Source organism: Emys orbicularis, chromosome 21 (genome assembly GCF_028017835.1).
Source record: "Emys orbicularis isolate rEmyOrb1 chromosome 21, rEmyOrb1.hap1, whole genome shotgun sequence".
NCBI lineage: Eukaryota > Metazoa > Chordata > Testudines > Emydidae > Emys > Emys orbicularis.
Genome location: NC_088703.1, coordinates 21478252 through 21498419, shown reverse-complemented (window position 1 = coordinate 21498419; position 20168 = coordinate 21478252). Strand labels below are relative to the sequence as shown.

The window sequence follows — 20168 nt, the reverse complement described above, 5'->3', positions numbered from 1 at the left end:
CTCATCCAAACTTTCCTTACCAGGCACATTGCCACTCCCAACAGATAAACTGCTGCTCTTCTCACCACACTGACCTACTTCCAGCAAATCACAGTTATCCTTTTCAGGTTCACTTTTATAAGCTGTACGAGCCAACAATCCATCACCCATCAAAAATCTACCCTGGCCTTTTCTTCCTCCGTTAGGGCTTTAACCCGACCATCCACTTTAATCTGCTCCAGAGAAACATTTTCCTGACCAATGAGATCTTTCTGTGCTTGATCTAATTCCCGATTCACTTCTGAGACATTAGACAGACGTTCAGAAACGTCATGCACAGACAAACTGCTTTCTTGCACCGTGTGACGGAGCAGGGAGTGGGGAGGACTGACCTGGGGATGTCGCAGGGGAGTTGTACTGGGACTGTCTGCATGGGGGATGGGATAGCAGGGGGTGAATTGGGGATGGGATAGCAGGGGGTGACTTCACTTGAGGGAATACCTGAGCCTGTAACCTGAGCCAGGAGGGGGTTGGGTACAGGTGACACCTGCCCGGGAAACTGGACAAAGGCTGGAGGAGGAGCCAGGGGGCAGTGGCTGGAGGAGACGGCTGGAGGGGTTTGTCAGTTTGGAGCTGTCTGGGGAAACGGAGAGAGCCCCAGGGCTGTGGTCTAAACTCCCTCCCCCCCAAGATGGACCTGACTGAGGGGTCCTGTTTTCTGTACCTACTAGCTCTGTTTCAGACTGTGTTCCTGTCGTCTAATAAACCTTCTGGTTTACTGGCTGGCTGAGAGTCATGGTGAATCGCAGGAAGTGGGGGGTGCAGGGCCCTGGCTCCCCCACACTCTGTGACAACTGGTGGGAGCGGTGGGATCTACTGCACCCCGTGGATGGCGCTTCCTGCAGTAAGTGAGTGGGAGCAGTAAAACGAAGAGGGATTGACAAGGACCAGGCGCGCTGAAGGCTCGGAGAGGAGCGGTTTTGGGGGGTGGAGAAGCTAGGCTTAGCCCTGGGAAGTGTGTGACCAGCGAGAAGGGCCATTGCAGTAATGGGGTCCCCCTGGGGACTGCGGCGAGCAGTTCCAGGGGCAGAGGAGTCTGCAGCTCGACACACAGACAAACAGCCATTTCCCCCCAGGTTAGAGTCCCCCTCCCCCTGGAGGGGGCGAGCACAATGGGTTCAGTACAGAAAACTGCTCAGAGCAATGTAACATACCAGCATTGTTCGAAACGGAACTTTCCAGCGGATACAGTTTCTTGATCGCTTTTTTGACTTCGAGCTGAATTCTGGCCGTTTCTTGCCGCAGCTGGTGACCCCTTTCCTCAGCAGCGAGCCTTTGCTTTCGCAGCCATCGAAGGTCTGCTGGTTTCTGTTCATGCTCCAGTTGCAGTTTATTTGCTGCCTTTTGCATTCCAATTGCTTCTGCCGCTTCTGTCGCCTCAGGTAGGGGCTGTGCTCCTGTCTCCTGATCACTGGCCATTAACAGCTCTCTCCGTTCTTGATCTGTAGCTTTCTTTTTAAAGCTTATCCCTTTTCTGAACACAAATCTTCCAGGGCTTCACATCCCTGTACTTACTCCATGCCTCCAGCTTGCATCCAGGACACATCACCCGATCCATTGTCTACCGCTGAGCCCTAAGATACAACCGCATTTGCTCCGATCCCTCAGATAGAGACCAACACCTACAAGATCTTTATCAAGAATTCTTACAACTGCAATTCCCACCTGGGGAAGTGAAAAAACAGATTGACTGAGCGAGATGGGTACCCAGAAATCACCTACTACAGGACAGGCCCAACAAGGAAAATAACAGAACGCCACTGGCCATCACGTACGGCCCCCAGCTAAAACCTCTCCAGCGCATCATCAATGATCTACAACCTATCCTGGAAAACGATCCCTCACCCTCACAGATCTTGGGAGACAAGCCAGTCCTCGCTTAGAGACAGCCCCCCAATCTGAAGCAAATACTCACCAGCAACTACACACCACACACCAAAAACACTAACCCAGGAACCAATCCCTATAGCAAACCTCGTTGCCTACTCTGTCCCCAGATCTACTCTGGCGACACCATCAGAGGACACAACCACATCAGCCACACCATCAGGGGCTTATTCATCTGCACATATACTAATGTTATATATGCCATCATGTTCCAGCAATGCCCCTCTGCCATGTACATTGGCCAAACCGGACAGTTCCTACGTAAAAGAATAAATGGACACAGATTGGACATCAGGCATGGTAACATACAAAAGCCAGTAGGTGAACACTTCAATCTCCCTGGATATTCTATAACAGATTTAAAAGTAGCTATACTTGAACGAAAACACTTCAGAAACAGACTTCAACGAGAAACAGCAGAACTAAAATTCATTTGCACATTTAACACCATTAATCTGGGCTTGACTAGGGACTGGGAGTGGCTGGCTCATTACAGAAGCAGCTTTTAATCTCCTGGAATTGACACCTCCTCATCTATTATTGGGAATGGACCACATCCACCCTGATTGAATTGACCCTGTCAACACTGGTTCTCCACTTGTGAGGTAACTCCCTTCTCTCCATGTGTCAGTATATAATGCCTGCATCTGTAACTTTCACTCCATGCATTCGAAGAAGTGGTTTTTTACCCACGAAAGCTTCTGCCCAAATAAATCTGTCAGTCTTTAAGGTGCCACCGGACTCCTCCTTGTTTTTGTGGATACAGACTAACACGGCTACCCCCTAATACTTGAGTAGTTTTGTATCAACTGCAAATTTTGCCACTGCACTGTTTACCCCTTTTTCCAGATCATTTATGAATGTGTTGAATATGACTGGGCCCAGTACAGATCCCTGGGGGACACCCCTATTTACCTCTCTCCATTCATTCCTACCCTTTGTTTCCAATCTTTTAACTGGCGCGCCTGCCAACGCTTTCAGGAGCATCTAAGGATCCCTAATTTACTTTAGTTACAAGCTTGTTGTTATCTTAATCACCCAGCTTCTGTTCATAAACAAACCCCCTGCCCCAAAGGCTGGGCTGCTCCCAGCTTGGGAACTTGTCCCATATCACAAGAGATGAAAGGCATTGCTGTGTTGCAGTTAAAAGCGCCATCGGGGGGCTAGGGGGAGTAGACCTCCATTGCGAAACCTGGGGGCGGGGGGGGGTGACTGAAGGTGTTAGAGAACAAAGAGATCAGGTGACCTCCTGGCCTTGGAAAGAGACAAAGGCCAGAGGAGGGGCTGGAGAGTTTCAGTTTGGAGCTGGCTGGGGAAATGGAGGGGGGCCAGAGGGGGTTCTGGCCTCCCTGGCTACAAGATGGACCTGACTCAAGGGTCCTGTTTTCTGTACCTACAAGCTCTGTTTTATCCCGTGTTCCTGTCGTCTAATAAACCTTCTGTTTTACTGGCTGGCTAAGAGTCACGTCTAACTGCAGAGTTGGGGGTGCAGGACCCTCTGGCTTCCCCAGGACCCCGCCTGTGCGGACTCGCTGGGGGAAGCGCATGGGGGGACGGGGATGCTGAATGCTCCGGGGTCAGACCCAGGAAGGTCAAAGCCGTGTGAGCTGCTTGCCCTGAAGAAGGTCTGCTCACAGAGAGGAGACTTCACCAGAGTCCTGACTGGCTTCATAGGGAGCAGTTCCCGAGCATCACCCGGTGACTCCGTGACAACATCACCAGCCATTGTCCTGCACGGGAGTTACAATTCAATGACTCACTCACAGGAGACATACCAGGGTGTTGCTGGGGGACTCAGCAAGGCCCCCCCAGACATGCCTGGACTTGTGTTCTCCAAGCACATGGACTGAGGGTATAAAATAGAGCGCGGGGGCCCCATGTTTTGCCTTATCTCCTCCCCCAGTTACGCTGCAGGCAACAAGGACACTCAGAAGGCTGAAGACTGCAACAGAGGAGACTGGGCCAGGTTTCAGGGTGAAATCTGTGTCCTATGAATGGCAATATCCAGTGGGGTGAGAACAACTGCTTAATCTAGATGTTACCCAGTTTAAAAGGGTTGAGAGTTTTACTCCTGGGGGAATTCTGCGCCAAAAAATTGAAAATTCTGCGCACAATATTTTAAGATTCTACAAAATTCTGCATATTTTATTTGTCAAAATAACACAAGATAATCACACTACTTTCAATTATTTTTTGGTCATTTATTTCAAAATACCTGTCAGCAAGTACAACTGTAACAATACAGATAACAAAAAAGATTCAGGAAATGTTTTTTGACAAATAGTTTCCTTACTATATATATTAATACCGAACTCTGAGTAATAATTCAGAATCGTATTTCCCGCACCCCCAGAAGCAGTGCAAAGGCTGGGGGCAATCAGGGGTAACGGAGGAGCTGAGGGAGAGGGAAGTAAATTGCTAGGAAGGCGCCTGGGTGTGAACTTGAAGCTTTGTTGGGTATGTCTGGGAAAAGTATGGAACAGGTTTTTTTGGGGGTGGGTGGGGAGGGATTGTTAGGGAGCTTCCCCCATGCAGACCCTGGCTGACCCCTAACCTCTCCCATTCAGTCAGGCACATCTGCCCCTGTCCCCGTGTGTTCCAGCACCCCCATGTGTCCTTGCATCCCCTGTCCACATGTGTCCCTCCGCCCCCACTCAGACACCCACTCCCCCCATCCCCACGTGGCCCTGCACCCTCTCCCCGCATCCCTATGTGTCCCTGTACCCCCTCCCCTTGTCCCCATGTGTCTCTGTGCCCCCACCCACCCACCCCTGTCCCTATGTGTCCCTGTGCCCCAGTCCCCATGTGTCTCTGTGCCTCCACTCAGCCACCCTCTGTCCCTATGTAGCTCTGAACTCCCTCCCCCATCACCATGTGGCCCTGCACCTCCCTCCCCCCTTTAGCCCTGCGCCTCCAGTCCCATTCAGTCCCTGCCCCAGTCTGTCCTCCCCCACTACCCCTTATGAGCCCCTGTCTGACCCCCCCCCAGATGCCCACGCTGTCTGTCTCCCCATAGCCCCCGTATCCTGACCTGGCCTGACAGGCATTGCAAAGAAGGCTGGCTCTTTCTCTTCCCTAGCTGGCCAGGAGCTGCTGCTTTGTACTATCACCACAGCGCCCTCTGGTGGGCAAAAGGTGGAACTGCAGCAACATTTTGGCAGAAGCTTTTTTCTGTGCAAAAAATTAAAAATATGCATGGCTCATTAATTATGCATATGTTCAGTAGCGCAGAATCCCCCCAGGAGTAGAGTTTAGACTGTGTGCTTATATTTAATCTTCCTTTGGTAACTAACGCTGACTTTTTGCCTATCACTTATAATCACTTAAAATCTCTCTTTTGCAATCAATAAACTCGTTTTACTGTTTATCTTTACCAGTGAGTTTGCCTGAAGTGTTTGGTAAATCTGCACAAATCAGGCTGGTGTATGTCCACTTTCCACTGATGAAGTGGTGAACCAATGAATACATTTGCACTGCTCGTCTTGAGCAGTGTAAGATGGTATATTCCTGAGGTTCAAGGCTGGGCGCTGGGGGGATTTGGCTGGTGCCTTTTTCTGTGATTCATGAGTGGCTCTGGGAGTGTTTGTTGCATCTAGCTAGCTGTGGGGCTCCCATGCAGTTGTGCTGAGTGATCCCAGCGCCTGGAGGCGTTTGCTGCTTGTCACTAGCAAGGCCTTGTGAGAGACAGCCCAGGCTGGGGAGCGTTCAGGGGGCCCAGCGGTGCCACAGTCCCAGGCTGCACCCCGGGGTCCCGTCACACCCGGACAGCCAAGTCAAATATGATGAGGATCAGTTAAAATCTTATTCACCATATAAAAAGTCATAGGCACCGACTCCGTGGGGGCTCCGGGGCTGGTGCACCCATGGGGAAAAAAATCAGTCACAGCTGATCAGTGGCTGGGGGAGGCGCTTGTGGGAGGGTGGAGAACAGTGAGTGGCGGGCGGGCAGCGGCCTCAGGGAGGGGGCGGAGCAGAGGCAGGAAGAGGTGGGGCAAGGGCAGGGTCTCGGGGCAGGGGCAGAGTGGGGGCAGGGCCTTGGGGGGGCAAAAGGGGGGCAGGGCCGTGGGGCAGAGCACCCCCGGGGAAAAATAAAACTCCGCACCTAAGTAAAAAGTTCTACCAATCCCGAGAGGTCGGACACGTTCCCCGCCCGGTCGGTGAATATTTCAGTTCTTCCCCAACTACCCGCTTCCAGCCCATTCTTTGGAGATGTCCTGAGGAGGAAACGGCGCGAGAGAGCGTCCTGGTGAAAGGCTCGTTAGCCCCACGGGTCTGAGGGGAGATTTTAGGGCGGGTTCGTCGGCCAGGCGGGGAGCCGCTGTGTCGCCAGAAGCTGTTTCGGACTGAGCTGCACGGGTGAGAATGCGATCGGGCGCCCGTAGGGCATGTCTGTGTGGATTCCCCCATGAGACCTGGCGGGGGGGGTCCCCACCAGCGCGGGAGACCTCGGTCCGGCGACTCGAGACCTCCACTGTGGCCGTGAAGTCAATTCTATTTCCTGGGGAGACACAGGGAATTAGCTGCATCGAGGTAATGGGGGGCATGGAGGAATGTTTGGGGGCATGCGGCGAGGCCCGGGCCAGCCCCCATGAGGGGCAGGGAGGGAGCACCACACAGTCCCGGTCCGCCCCCAGCTGTGCTCCGGCCCTGCCCCCAGCTGTGGCTCTGGTCCAGGGCTGGCTCCAGGGTTTTGGCCACCCCAAGCAGCCAAAAAAAAAAAAAAAAAAAAGCCGCGATCGCGATCTGCGGTGGCACTTCGGCGGGAGGTCCTTCGCTCCGGGCGGGAGGTCCTTCGCTCCGAGCAGGAGTGAGGGACCGTCCACTGAATTGCCGCCGAATAGCTGGACCTGCCGCCCCTCTCCGGAGTGGCTGCCCCAAGCACCTGCTTGCCAAGCTGGTGCCTGGAGCCGGCCCTGCCCTGGTCTCATCTCCCGACTCTGCTCCCAGCCCTGACCGCGGCCCCGCTCCTGGTCCCAGCTCCACCCCCAGCCCCACCTCCAGCCGTGGCCCCGCCCCCAGCCCCGCCCCCATCCTTGGACCTTGACCTCGGCCCCAGCTCCACCCCCAGCCCCACCTCCAGCTGTGGCCCCGCCCCCAGAATCACACCCCGCCCCCAGTCTCGGGCCTTGATCGTGGCCCCAGCCCCCCCCCCCCCAGCTGCGCCCCCCCCCCCCAGCCCAACTCCCAGCGGCGGCCCCTGGCTCTTGGCTTGGCCGCAGCTCCAGCCCCGGCCCCGGCCCCGGCTCCCGGCCACAGCTCCTGGGCAGGGGGACGGGGGGGTTACGCACAGGGGTAAAGGTGGGGGGTGACGTGAAAAGTTTGGGGAACTGGCATCAGGCCATTTACCAGTCCAAGGTTCCTAGACCGTTTACCACAAACTCCAGATCGAACTAGTGATGCCGGGGCGGTTCCACCGCCCGGTTCCTCTCGCCGCCAATGTCCCCCTTTGATCTCGGCGTCAACCCATGGGAACGGAGGTGGAGCATCCCCCGGCTAGTCTGGTGGCGTCGGTAACATCTCACCAGCCAGGGAAATACAGTCGGCGTCTCCTAATTCGCGAAGGTGGCGCGTCCCCGTTTCCCAGCGCCTGACGCCTGACGCGGCTCGGTTCGCTTGTGACCCAGCACAGGCCTGAAGGAACCGGTTCCAAGCCTTCCCGGTGTGTCTTGAAAGGGGGGATTTGGGGCATTTCGCCCGCTGGCGGCTTCCCCCTTCCCACAGCAGAGAGACAAGGCCGGGGAGGAGGAGGCAAAGTGGTGTGATGCGGTGGTGGGTTTATTTCGTGGGTCGCCCGTTCCCAGGCCGCTGTGGGGGGCAGCTCGGTGGCTGGGGATGGCTGGCTGGCCAGGGGGGATGTGGGATGGATCGATCTCTCCCCTCCCCACCCCCCGGCAGATTCCCCTCTCCCCCAGCTGTGCCCCCATGGCGCAGGCGGTGCCAGCCCCGTGAGCTCACTACTCCCAGTATAGAACAAAGCTCAGAAATGTTCCCACCGCAGTGACAGGTGCGCGGGGACTGGGGGTGAGATCAGGTACCTGGGGATAGAACCCAGGAGTCCTAGCGCCCAGCCCCCCAAACTCTAACCCACCAGACCCCACTCCCCTCCCAGAGTCAGGGAGAGAACCCAGGAGTCCTAGCGCCCAGCCCCCCAAACTCTAACCCACCAGACCCCACTCCCCTCCCAGAGCCAGGGAGAGAACCCAGGAGTCCTGGCTTCTCCCCCCCCTCCCCCCCCCACACTGTGCCTGAGAGGCCTGGATTCTTTCTACAGAATTCCCCAACTTGCTAGGCCAGTCCTGGGCTCCCCCCAGCCCTGCCGGTGCCCCTCACTCCCAACCCGCAGCCCCTGCTAGCCCAGCCCTGGCTCCCCCCAGCTCTGCCGGTGCCCCTCACTCCTGACCCGCAGCCCCCTGCTAGCCCAGCCCTGGGCTCCCCCCCAGATCTGCCAGTGCCCCTCACTCCTGAACCCTGTCCCCCCCCCCCCCCGGCTATGTTTATCTCCCCTCTGACAGCTGCAGAGGCTCGGGTTACCCTGACATTTCAGCCCAGGCATCTCTGGAACAATGGAATCAGAACCCAGCAGTGTCTATTCTTTCACTCTCCCCAACCTCCTGCCCTCCTTGGCTGGGGGCACTGCTGTGGGGAAGCTCGCAGCGCCGGGGTCCCTGGCTGGGGCACTGATGTGGGGAAGCTCGCAGTGCCATGGTCCCCAGCTGGGGCACTGATGTGGGGAAGCTCACAGCATCCCTCCAAAAATCCATCTGTCTGGTCATGTCCCCCTGGTCCTATTAATATGAATTTTCCCCCTAGGAATTTGCCGATGACATCACGGGCATGTCACACCCCCTCCGGCCAATCGTGTGGGATGGAGCTGGGGGGCCTGGTGTCCGGTTCCCCCTAATAAATCCCCCCCCACAGCGCAGAGAGCGACTCTGTGTGGAGCCTGAGGAGCCTTGAACCAACTGCCCATCCCCAGGTACCAGGGCTGGGGGGCCTGCGGGGGGGCTGCAGGCCTGGAGGGTCTGGGGGGGCTGCAGGACGGGGGTGCCTGGGGGGGCTGCAGGCCGGGGGCACCTGGGGTCCCCCACTGGGGGGTATCTGTGGTGAAATACAGAACTGCCATAGACCCCTGACCTCCCAGTCCTTCCTCCTGAATGCACCCCATAACCTTCCCCCAAAGTCATGCCCCGACCCCCCCAACCCCACCCCCAGCCCCACCAAACCTTCCCCCCAAACTCACCCCTGATCCCCAGAACCTTCCCCCCAAACTCCCAGCTGGCCCCCCAAACGCTTCTGTCACCCAGGACCCCCCAAATCCTCCCTCCCAAAGCCACCCCAACCCCCCTGAACCATCCCCCCAAACTCCCCCTGACTCTTCCCCCCCAAATCTACTCCTGGCCCGCAAACCCTTCACCGATCCCCCCTGATGCCCCTCAAACTCCTCCCTGAACCCCCCAACCTGCCCCCCAAATTCATCCCTGAACCTGCCCCCAAACTCACACCCGCCTGGCAGTAAGCCACGGGGTGCAGGGGGTGCGGGGAGCCAGAGGACGGCGCCCCCGGAGGCCCCGGGGAGCGGAGCGGCTGCATCTCTCAGCCCGGCTGAGACCCGGACGCTCGGCGCAGGAGTGACAGCAGGGGGGCGGAGTGGGAGGGAGGGGGGCTGGCACAGGGCAGATCCCGGCACCTGGCTTCCCGCCCGCTCGCATTGTTATTTAGAGACACAGAGACACAAATGCAGGAGACAATGGCAGCCAGATCCCGAAATAGCTGTGACCTTTCAGCAGCTGCCGGCTCCCCCCTCGCCCCCCCCGTGCACCCCGAGCTCTGAGGCCACCCCAAGGACAGCCCAGCCCCCTGCCCTGATCCCAGGGTGCTGCCGGTGCCCCTCACTCCCGACCCGCAGCCCCTGCTAGCCCAGCCCTGGGCTCCCCTCAGCCCTGCCGGTGCCCCTCACTCCCGACCCGCAGCCCCTGCTAGCCCAGCCCTGGCTCCCCCCAGCTCTGCCGGTGCCCCTCACTCCCGACCCGCAGCCCCCTGCTAGCCCAGCCCTGAAATCTTCCCCCACCGAAATTCCCCCAACACCAAAGTGCTGATCTGTGTCTATTTCTCCCCCCCCCCCCAGGTGAACCCCATCAGCCACCACCATGTCTGACGCAGAAGAGGTGGAGTATGAGGAGTAAGTGAATGCCCGCCCCCCGCCTCCCTGAGCCAGCCAGTCCCCACCCTGGGGCTGGATGGGAGCCAGCGTCCCCTAGAGGGGACAGGCCCCGTGCCCCATTCCCTGCCCCCCTGAACCAGCCAGTCCCCTGCCCTGGGGCTGGATGCGAACCGGTGCCCCCTAGAGGGGAAAGGCCCCATGTCCCATTCCCCACCCCCTTGAGCCAGCCAGTCCCTGCCCTGGAACTGAATTAAGTTGGGCTGCCCCATGGATCTTATCCCTGGGAAGGCAGGGGGGTCCCGGCACACAGCAGCCCTGGATGGGTCAGGACCCAGGCCAGGTGCTGGCTACACTAATAAGCAACAAGCTTCTCTCTCTCTCTCTCTCTCCTTTTCTCCCCAGGGAGCAGCATGAAGGTACGTGACGCTTCCCCCCTTCCGCCACCACAATCAGTTAATCCCTGGTCGCTGTTAACTAGCCATTATTAATGACTGGGGTGCTCCGCTGGGAATGACAGAGGAGGAGAAGACCCCAGTGGGTCAGTCTGGGGCAGGAGTCGTCCGAGCCCCTGGGGGGACGGGTGGCCAGGGAAGAGGCCCAGGCCCCCTCGGCTGGGTCAGGCCAGGAGTTTCCCTTCTCAGTCGCTTCACCCCCATTTGTTCTTAGGCCAACCCGGATAATCGGGTCGGGTTACAATGGACATAGAGGGATTCGTCCCACGATAGGACCCTCTTCTTACCTAATAGGGCAATCGGCACAATCTAGTGTGGTTAATAACCCGTAAATAGCCAATCAGGGATGAAATAATGGTTAGTAACTTCACCATTGTGTAGCTGCGTTAACAGACAAATAATCAATCACAGGTTTCAGGTGGATCATAACGATTTCCAATACTAAATGGCTAATCATTTACTTAGCCTGTTTAGATTGTAATATTTATTCTGGCTAATAATTATGAACAATAACAGAGAGTATAATTATTAGGTAAATATGTTAATATTCAAAATATTTAATGATAGCAGGTTAGAATTACACCTCTACCCCGATATAACGCGACCCGATATAACACAAATTCGGATATAACGCGGTAAAGCAGCGCTCCGGGGGGGCGGGGGGCTGCGCACTCCGGTGGATCAAAGCAAGTTCAATATAACGCGGTTTCACCTATAATGCGGTAAGATTTTTTGGCTCCCAAGGACAGCGTTCTATCGAGGTAGAGGTGTATTATCAATAATGGTTGGTAATTTAATCGTTATATACAATTTTAATGCTTACTTAGATAATGACAGGTGGTTAATGATGATATATAATAGTTAATAATTTAATTATTGTTTAAAAATTTTACTATTCAAATATTTAATGATGGAGAGGTAATTACTATCAATAATAAATGGTTGATAATTTAATGATTTTATACAGATTTTAAGAGTCAAATATCTAATGGCAGATGGTTAACAGTTATTATATACATATTTTAATATGTAAATATCAATAACTGGTGGTTAATAATTATAAATAATAATTGGTTAATCATTTATTTGCATAAGAGTCAAATATCTAATGGCAAATGGTTAACAATTTATTATATACATATTTTAATATTTAAATATCAATAACTGGTGGTTAATAATTATAAATAATAATTGGTTAATCATTTATTTGCATATTTTATATTCAAATATTTAACAACAGATGGCTAATCAATACAAATTATTAATTTATATAGATATTTTATATTGAAATGTTTACTAATGGGTGTTAATAATCACTTATAAATTCTTACTAATGTACTACATACAGATTTTAGTATTTAATGACTGAAGGTTAATAATTACTATCCATCAGAAATTATTAAATAAATATCAACACCGTTCAGCGTGCTACTTTCCCTTAAAGGCTGTTTCGTATGGATATTATTAATCATTGCTCTATTTTTTGGTTATTTATTTGACCCACAGCTTATGGCTGCCCCACTGCTACCTTGGGAGGGGCTGGGTTTAGGGGCATCATTATTAGAATCACCCTCCAACTCCCCTTTAATTTTTAAATTTCTGTCTGCAGACAAATATTAGTAGGGCCCGCCCTCTTAAAGGGAAAGTCACCATCCGACTTAGTCTTTTGTGGGCTCTGCAGATTTATCAGCCCCTAAAACAGGATGGCAAAGTGGCTTCCCTATGCCCCACCCCCAACTCCCCTTTAATGTTTCAATTTCTGTCTGCAGACAAGTATTTGTAGAGCCAGCCTTCTTAAAGGGCAAGTCTGCTTGGCCAGGAATCCTTCTTCTTTCACAGACTTAGCTGCTCTTCTCAGAGGTGGGGTGGGGTGGGGGTTATGCCCCCACCCCCGTTTCCCTTTAAATCATCAAATTTGTGTCTGAAGTCAAATATGCTCTAGGTCTGGCCCCAGCGTGAGGGGGAGAGGGAAGGGTGTGGGGTGGGGTGATGGATGAAGGGGAAGGGGGATGGATGGAGGGTCCCAGCTCCCCCACCCCCACATCTGTCTCTGACCATCTGTCTTTTCCCCCCCAGAGGAGGCGGCCGCAGGGGAAGGGACGGAGCCACCGGCTTCCTGGCCGGGGCTATCACAGCCTTGGGGAGACCCCGCAAGGACTGGTTCCCCCCCACCCCCCCAAAAAAAAAACCTTCCCCCCCTGTGACCGGCTGCCTGGATGGGCTGCACTGAGAAGGTGACCCTCAGGGCAGACTGCAAGAACCAGGGCAGCCAATCCCCCCACCAAAAAACGGGTGGTTTACAATCAGATTGACCAAGCCAGTAACAAACCAGCTTCTGCAGCACCAGGCCGGTTAACCCGAAGCCAAACGCCGTCCCCTTTAGGTTCCCATCCAGTCAGCCCAATCAGATATAGTGAGAGGTTATTCAAAACCCCATTTCACCCTGGGTGAAGTTCTTTCTAATCCCAAAGGATCAGACACAATCGCTCCCCGGTCAATGAATATTTCACATCTCCTCCCCCCCCACCAAACACACACTCAGGGCCAATCCTCAATCCCGAAACCTGAGACTGTTTAGGAAGAATAAAAGACAAGGTTCCCAAAGGGTGAACTGTGGGTTTTGAGGACAGATGAGGACCAAGGCGTTATTACATCACACATCCCATCTGGCAGATAAGATTTGCTCTCCAAGTCGCTAGAAGCCAGCGACGGAGCATTAGGGGTCAGGAACGGGATGGATGCAGCGTCTACCAGCTAATTCGATAGCTTGCGGTAAACGGAGACACATTTAGCAGCTGCTCTTTGAGTCTCTAACAGTGCTGGCAAACGGGTTAAAGGCTCGAGGCGCCTCAACACGGCTCTGATACCTGTCTACCAGGAATGGCCTTGTTCACCGTGGCTGTGCCCTTTTGAAACATCCTCAAGGGTTGCTTCCAGGTCACCCAGCCTGCTAATTTGTTTAATCTTCTGTGGCCCAGCATTACACCCCCCCCAAACCTTCCCCCCAGACACCCCCCCCCCCCGACTCCTGCAATCTGCCCCCTGAGATGGGACCCCGGGAACGCGCAGCCCAGCATTAACCCTGCACTCTCTTTCTTTCTCTCTCTCTGAAGAAGAGGAACAGGCTGAGCAGGCCGAGGAGGAGGAAGGTGAGATGGCTGCACACACCGGCCCTCCCCCGTGCCACGGGGACCCCCCTCTTTCCTCTAGGTCACCAGGAGCAGAGACCTCACAGCCCGGCTGGAATCAGGAAGAAGCAACTTGATGGGAGTGGGGGCTAGGGGTAGAATGGGGCGGGGGCGGCGGCTGGGGGCCAGGACTCCTGGGCTCTCTCCCAGGCTCTGGGAGGGAAGTGGGATCTAGTGGGTAGAGCAGGGGGGGCTGGGAGCCAGGACTCCTGGGTTCTGTTCCCATCACATTTGCTCTCGTCCATGTTACGTTTTCTCTTCACAGGCTTCCTCCTTTCTAGTTTGTCGGCTGAAGGGTTTTTTCCTCCCCTGGGGGCGGAGGGTGGGGTGGCCATGGGGGCATCAGCCAGGGTGGGGCAGCACAGAGGATGCCTGTGTTAGAGTCAAGCGTGTACCTGACCTGGGACACCCCCACACTGCATCATTGCAGTGCCCTTCCCCCCTCCCCCCACTGCATCACTGCAGGGCCCTTCCCCCATCCCCCCACTGCATCACTGCAGGGCCCTTCCCCCACAGCCACCCACTGCAACTCTGTCCCCCCCACTGCATCACTGCAGGGCCCTTCCCCCTCCCCATCACTGCATGCCTCCCCTCCCTCCACTGCAGGGCCCTTCCCCCACAGAAACCCACTGCATCTCTGTCCCCCCACTGCATCACTGCAGGGTCCTTCTCCCCTCAACCCCCCACTGCATCACTGTCCCTTTCCCTTCATATCCCAGCCCCCACTGCATGTGTTGGGGGGGGGGGCACATTGTGATCTCATCAGGGTGAGAGAGGGAGATGGGCAGGGACATTGGAACGGGGGGCAGAGGGGGCAGTTCCCCCCCCACTAACGAGTAACCGGATTTAACGGGCCCCCACCCAAGCTGCCTTGGTTTAACCGCCTCTCCGTTTCTCTCCCGCGCTCGCTCCCCCCATCCCCGATCTCTCCTCCCCCGTCCCCCAATCTTCCCTCCCCTCCCCCAATCTCCCCTCCCCCTCCTCCATACCTGCCCTTAACCCCCCCCCCCCCCCCATGGCTGTGTGCAGTGTCTGAGGAACCCCAGCCGGCCGCAGACCCAGGTATTTTCCTGCTTCGCTTCCTCCTTGGAGAAATACCCCTGAGGTGGGGGCTCCCATGGGGCGCCCCCCTGCCCCCACCCCGCTGAGGGTGCAGGGGCACTGCCACAGCGGGGGATGGGCAGAGCTGGGCTGGGCCCCCCAGGCCTCCCCCAGGGTAAATCACCCCCCCAGGGCCTGGGCCTCTCAGGCATCGCGCCCTCCCCCCATCTGTCCGTCTGCATTGTCCAGTCCCCAGAAGGGGCAGCTAAAGATGGATGGACACGGGGGTGGCTGGATGCCGGGTGGCTGGGGGTGGATAGAGGGGGGTGGATGCATGGGGATGACTGGGGGTGGATAGAGGGGGGTGGATGGATGGGGGTGGATGGGGGTGGATTGAGGGGGGTGGATGGATGGGGACTGGCCGGGGGTGGATAGAAATTGCTGGTTATTGGCATGGAGGGAGGGCGCCACCTAGAGGCCGGAGATCCCTGCACCCCAGTGACTGACACCTCCACCCTCCCACTCTAGCCTGGTCCCTGGGTCCCTGGCTCACCCCCCCCCCCCCCAGCTCTGCCCGGGGCGCCCCCCCCCCCCCGTATGTTTCTCTCTATATCTCAGCCTGGGGGCCAGGGCTGGTGCTAAATCCCACGTGGGCCGGGCCAGGCTGGGATATAGACGTGGGCTCCTGCGAACCCGGGGTGCGTGGCTGGCCGGCGCGGGTCCCGATACATGGGCGGCGGGGCACATGCTCCCCATGTATCCGTGACGAATCCGGGGTGCAGCCCGGGGCCGGGCGGGAAGAATGTATCTATACACCCAGCGGCTGTATGGGATACAGTTCGGTTCCCGGGTGCATGGCTGTGACCCAAATATACATTCACCGGGCTCTGTTGTCATGGGGGAAGGTCTAAGTGCAGCTTCCCCAGGGTCAATCTGGAGTCACTCCTGTTTGCAGTGGGGTCAGAGCTGGAATCTGAGCTCAGCTTCCCCAGGGTCAATCCTGAGTCACTCCTGTTTGCAGTGGGATCAGAGCTGGAATCTGAGCCCAGCTTCCCCAGGGTCAATCTGAAGTCACTCCTGTTTGCAATGGGGTCAGAGCTGAATCTGAGCTCAGCTTCCCCAGGGTCAATCCGGGGTCACTCCTGTTCGCAATGGGGTCAGGACTTTGGATCTCAGTCCTGTCCCCCACCCCCGAAGCCAGAGTCACTCCTGTTCGCAATGGGGTCAGGGCCGGATTCTGATCTTAGCTCCCCCCGGGTCCATCCGGAGTCACCCCGACTGCACTGGGAGGAGGGGGCTGGAAGGGGAGCTGCTGGGGGGCGGGGCGCTGAATGTATATGAGCCTCTATCTATATAGAGACGCGGCAGCCGCAGAGTTTGCTTGCCTCTAAAACTACTCACAACAGACATAGTCTGTGTCCCCTGGGGTGGGGGAGCCCCTCCCCCACTGCAGGCCCCTTCCTGGGGCCCCGTCTTCCTCAACCCCCTTCTCTAACCCTTTACTGGCACCCCAAAAAACCTTCCACGGGAAGGACTTTTTTGTTTGGCCCCCTGGCTTCCTCCAGCATCATGCTCCCCCAAACCCTTCTCCGCAGCTAATGTTATGACACCCCCCCTTGGATCTCCGGTGCCGCTCCCTGCACCCCACTTTGTAGCCCCCCACTCCTCATGGATTTTCTTCTCTTCTTCAGGGATACATTTTTCTTCCTCCCTTTTTTTCCTTCCTTTTTTTTTATTCAACAGCCAGGACTCTCTCCTCCCCGTCTGAGGGGGGCCATCTGTCCATGGATTCCCCCACACACATCAATTCTCACCCCACCTTATGGAGGTACCCCGACATTTGAACTGGATACAGGTGGAGCATATCGGGGCTTTCTTGCTAAGAGGTTTTTGGGGTGTCATCCCCCCGGGTCCCCCCAATTCCCCCCACACATAAACTGTTTCCCAATCTCTCTGTCTAATAACAATGTTTCTCTTGTTCTCTTCACAGAAGAGGAGCGTCCCAAACCCAGGTAACTGCGGTACCCGTGAGGAGGGGTTAAGATGGGGGATCCCCCACTTCCACCCACAAGTCAGAGCAGGGAACCCCACAACCTGGGCAGGAGTGCTGTCCCAATGCACTGAGCGACTCTGTAGACCCAGCCCCCGCGCTCCACCCCAGAGGGGCCGCATCCCAGCGCCGGGCGAGGGGTCCCTGTGTGCCCAGCCCCCGTGCCCCACCTCAGAGGGGCCGAGTCCCAGCGCCGGGCGGGGTCTGAACTTGTAACAGTCAAGCGTCAATCCCTTTCCTCTTTGTCATGTTTCTTATCCCTCCTCCCCGCCCCCCCGCAGCAGGCCGGTGGTTCCCCAGCTGGCCCCCCCGAAGATCCCCGATGGGGAGAGAGTGGACTTTGATGTGAGTATCGTAAGAAAGATCCTGCTGGGCTGCAGGGGGCGGGGCGGGGGCTCGGCAGGGGGCACTGGGCTGTGGGGGACCAGGCGCTCAGCGGGGGGCGCTATGTTGCAGGTATCCATGTGGGGTGCCCCCCAGCTCACACGCTCTCTCCGCCCCCCAGGACATTCACCGCAAGCGCATGGAGAAGGACCTGCTGGAGCTGCAGACGCTCATCGACGTGCACTTCGAGCAGAGGAAGAAGGAGGAGGAGGAGCTCATCGGCTTGATGGAGAGAATTGTGGGTCCTGGGGCGCACGGGGGGGATTTGTGGGTACATAGGGCAGGGCAGGGGATTGTGGATGGGGGGGCGCGTGCCAGGTGGATTGTGGGTATGGGGGGCAGGGGATTGTGGGTACTGGGGGCATCCCAGGCGCATTGTTGGTACAAGGGGCAGGGAAGGGAATTGTGGGTATGGGGGGCAGGACAGGGATTGTAGGTACTGGGGGGGGGGGCGTGCCAGGTGGATTGTGGGTACCGGGGAGGGTGCCAGGCGGATTGTGGGTGTGGCGGGCAGGGAAGCGGATCGTGGGTTCCAGGGAAGAGGTGGGGCCGGCCGGGGGCCGCGGTGGGTGGTCGGCCATGCTCTGACCCGTCCCCGGGCCCTTGGCAGGAGCGCCGACGAGCGGAACGGAACGAGCAGGTGCGGTTCCGGACCGAGAAGGAGCGGGAACGCCAGGCCAAGCTAGCGGTGAGTTCCCCCACATCCCCCCATCCTGGGCTGGGGGGTCATCCCCTCCAGTCTGTACCCCCCCAGCCGCATGGCTGACAGCTCTGCTCCCCCCCCCCCCATGCAGGAAGAGAAGCTGCGCAAGGAGGAGGAAGAGGCCAAGAAACGGGCTGAAGACGACGCCAAGAAGAAGAAGGTTCTGTCCACCATGCCGCATTTCGGCGGCTATCTGGTCAAGGTGAGGGGGGAGTCAGGGAGCGGGGGGGAGCTGGGGGGAGAGAGGTTGGACAGGGACATTGGATGGGGGGGTGCTGTGCTGCAGGGATCAGGGTGTGGACTCAGGGCTGCAGTATGGGGAGTGGTCTGAAAATCACCAGCTGCCCTGCCCCAGAGGCAGCCGCATCTCAGCGCCGGGTGAGAGGTCACCATATAAGCAAGCCCGGCGTTCCACCCAGAGATGGCCGCATCTCAGCGCCGGGTGAGGGGTCCCACTATAACCAGCCCCCTGAGCCCCACCCCAGAGGGCCCGGCTCTGGAGGGAGCCTGTGTTGACATGACCCCCGTGCCCTGTTTGCCAGGCCGAGCAGAAGCGGGGCAAGCGGCAGACGGGGCGGGAGATGAAGAACCGGATCTTGGCCGAGCGACGGAAGCCCCTAAACATCGATAGCATGCGGGAGGATGAGCTGAGGTACGGGGGGGAGGGGGAGCACTCAGGGGACTTCATTTCCCATGATGCTCTGTGCTTGACTCCCATTTCCCATGATCCCTTGGGGTTAGCAACCAGGGCTACCCCTTGGCCATCTATGGTCCCATTTCCCATGATGCTCTGCACTTGGTTTTCATTTCCCATAACCCCTTGAGGTTAGGAACCCAATCCGCTACTTTGGTCATCTGTGTCCATTTCCCTGGATGCTCTGCTCTTTGTTCCCATTTCCCATGATCCCCTGGGGTTAGCAACCATTGCTACCTTGGCCATCTATGCCCTCATTTCCCATGATGCTCTGCGCTTTGTTCCCATGAGCCCCTGGGGCTAGCAAGCACTGCTACCTCGTGTGGAGCATGCCTCCCGTTTCCCGGGGCGCTCTGGGTACGAGGGGCCCTTGCTGGGCGGGGGGCTGACTAGCAGCCGCCCCAATCATGATAGCGCCTCCTTCTGGCCCCACAGGGAGAAGGCCAAGGAGCTGCACGACTGGATCCACCAGCTGGAGTCGGAGAAGTTTGACCTCATGGAGAAACTCAAGCGCCAGAAATACGAGGTGAGAGAACGGGGCAGGGGAGCCTTTCCCCTCTAGGGGGCGGCGGCTCCCATCCAGCCCCGGGGTGGGGCATTGGCTGGCTCCGGGGAGTAGGGTGGGGAGGGTAAACTGAGGCTGGCCCAGCTGGGTAATAACTGGTTCTTCCACCCCTTTGCAGATTAACATCCTTTACAACAGCATCAGCCATGCCCAGAAATTGTGAGTAGCCACCGCAGTATCCATCTCCCCTGCTTGGGACGGGGGTTGGGGTCCTGGTCCAGAGACCAACCCCCCCAAATCCTTCTCCCCCCTCCCAGCCCCCGGGGGGGGGCAGCGCTGGGCCGTGGGGGATGGGGCTGAGACCAGCAGGGCTGGTGGGGTGAGGCCCGGGGGAGGGACACTGTGGGGTGGGGGTGGGAATCTGGGGGGCTGCTGACGCCTTTTCTCACCCGCCCCCCTTTTCTCTCCGCAGCAAGAAGGGGGCCCCCAAGGCCCGCCTGGGCGGCCGCTGGAAATGAGCCCGGAGACGGAGCAGCCTCTGCCCCCCCCGCGGATAACTCCCCCCCCCGTCCCACGCAGCCCATCAGCCGGGGGGGAGGAGCCCTCCCGCCCCCCCGGGCAATAAACCGGCCTCCCGCCCGCCCAGACGCTGCCTCCGTGTGCTTTGTGGGGGGGCGCAGGGGGGCCGGAGAATGACCCGCCCCCGCGCGGCAACCCACGTGCACAGCCCCGCCCAGGATGATGTGAGTGGGGGGCGGGACTCTCCCAAGCCCCGCCCACATGGGACGCCCCGCCCACTCGGGTGAGGACAAATGGGCGGGGCCCGCCCCGGGAACCGATGCCGGCGAGGGGAGGAGAGTCCCGGGCAGGCCCCGCCCCGGGCTGAACAGACTCCATTTCCCATGAGCCCCTACGGAAACCGGCGAGGGGGCGGGGCCAGGGCCAGGTGGGAGGGGGTGGGGCCGGGGCCAGGGCCAGGGCCAGGGCCAGGTGGGAGGGGGCGGGGCCAGGGCTGGAAGGAAGGCGGGAGGGGGCGGGGCCAGGGCCGGACGGAAGCCGGCGGC

The 20168-nt window shown here is 57.6% G+C and overlaps 1 protein-coding gene across 5 annotated transcripts; it reads left to right on the top strand.

The window, feature by feature from the left end:
* Positions 1-10073: 10073 nt before the first annotated feature.
* TNNT1 (troponin T1, slow skeletal type) lies at positions 10074-19622 on the top strand. Of its 5 annotated transcripts, none has more exons than XM_065420706.1 (13): positions 10074-10105; positions 10490-10503; positions 13656-13688; positions 14757-14789; positions 16759-16780; positions 17100-17163; positions 17324-17440; positions 17813-17890; positions 17997-18107; positions 18448-18557; positions 19035-19125; positions 19283-19323; positions 19577-19622. In XM_065420706.1, the coding sequence occupies exons 1-13, from the start codon at positions 10074-10076 to the stop codon at positions 19620-19622; spliced, it is 792 nt and encodes a 263-aa protein (XP_065276778.1). The 5 variants fall into 5 exon arrangements, with proteins under 5 accessions (XP_065276778.1, XP_065276776.1, XP_065276780.1 ...); XM_065420704.1 differs by having other exon boundaries at positions 13653-13688; XM_065420708.1 differs by lacking the exon at positions 14757-14789.
* The last annotated feature ends 546 nt before the right edge of the window (positions 19623-20168 follow it).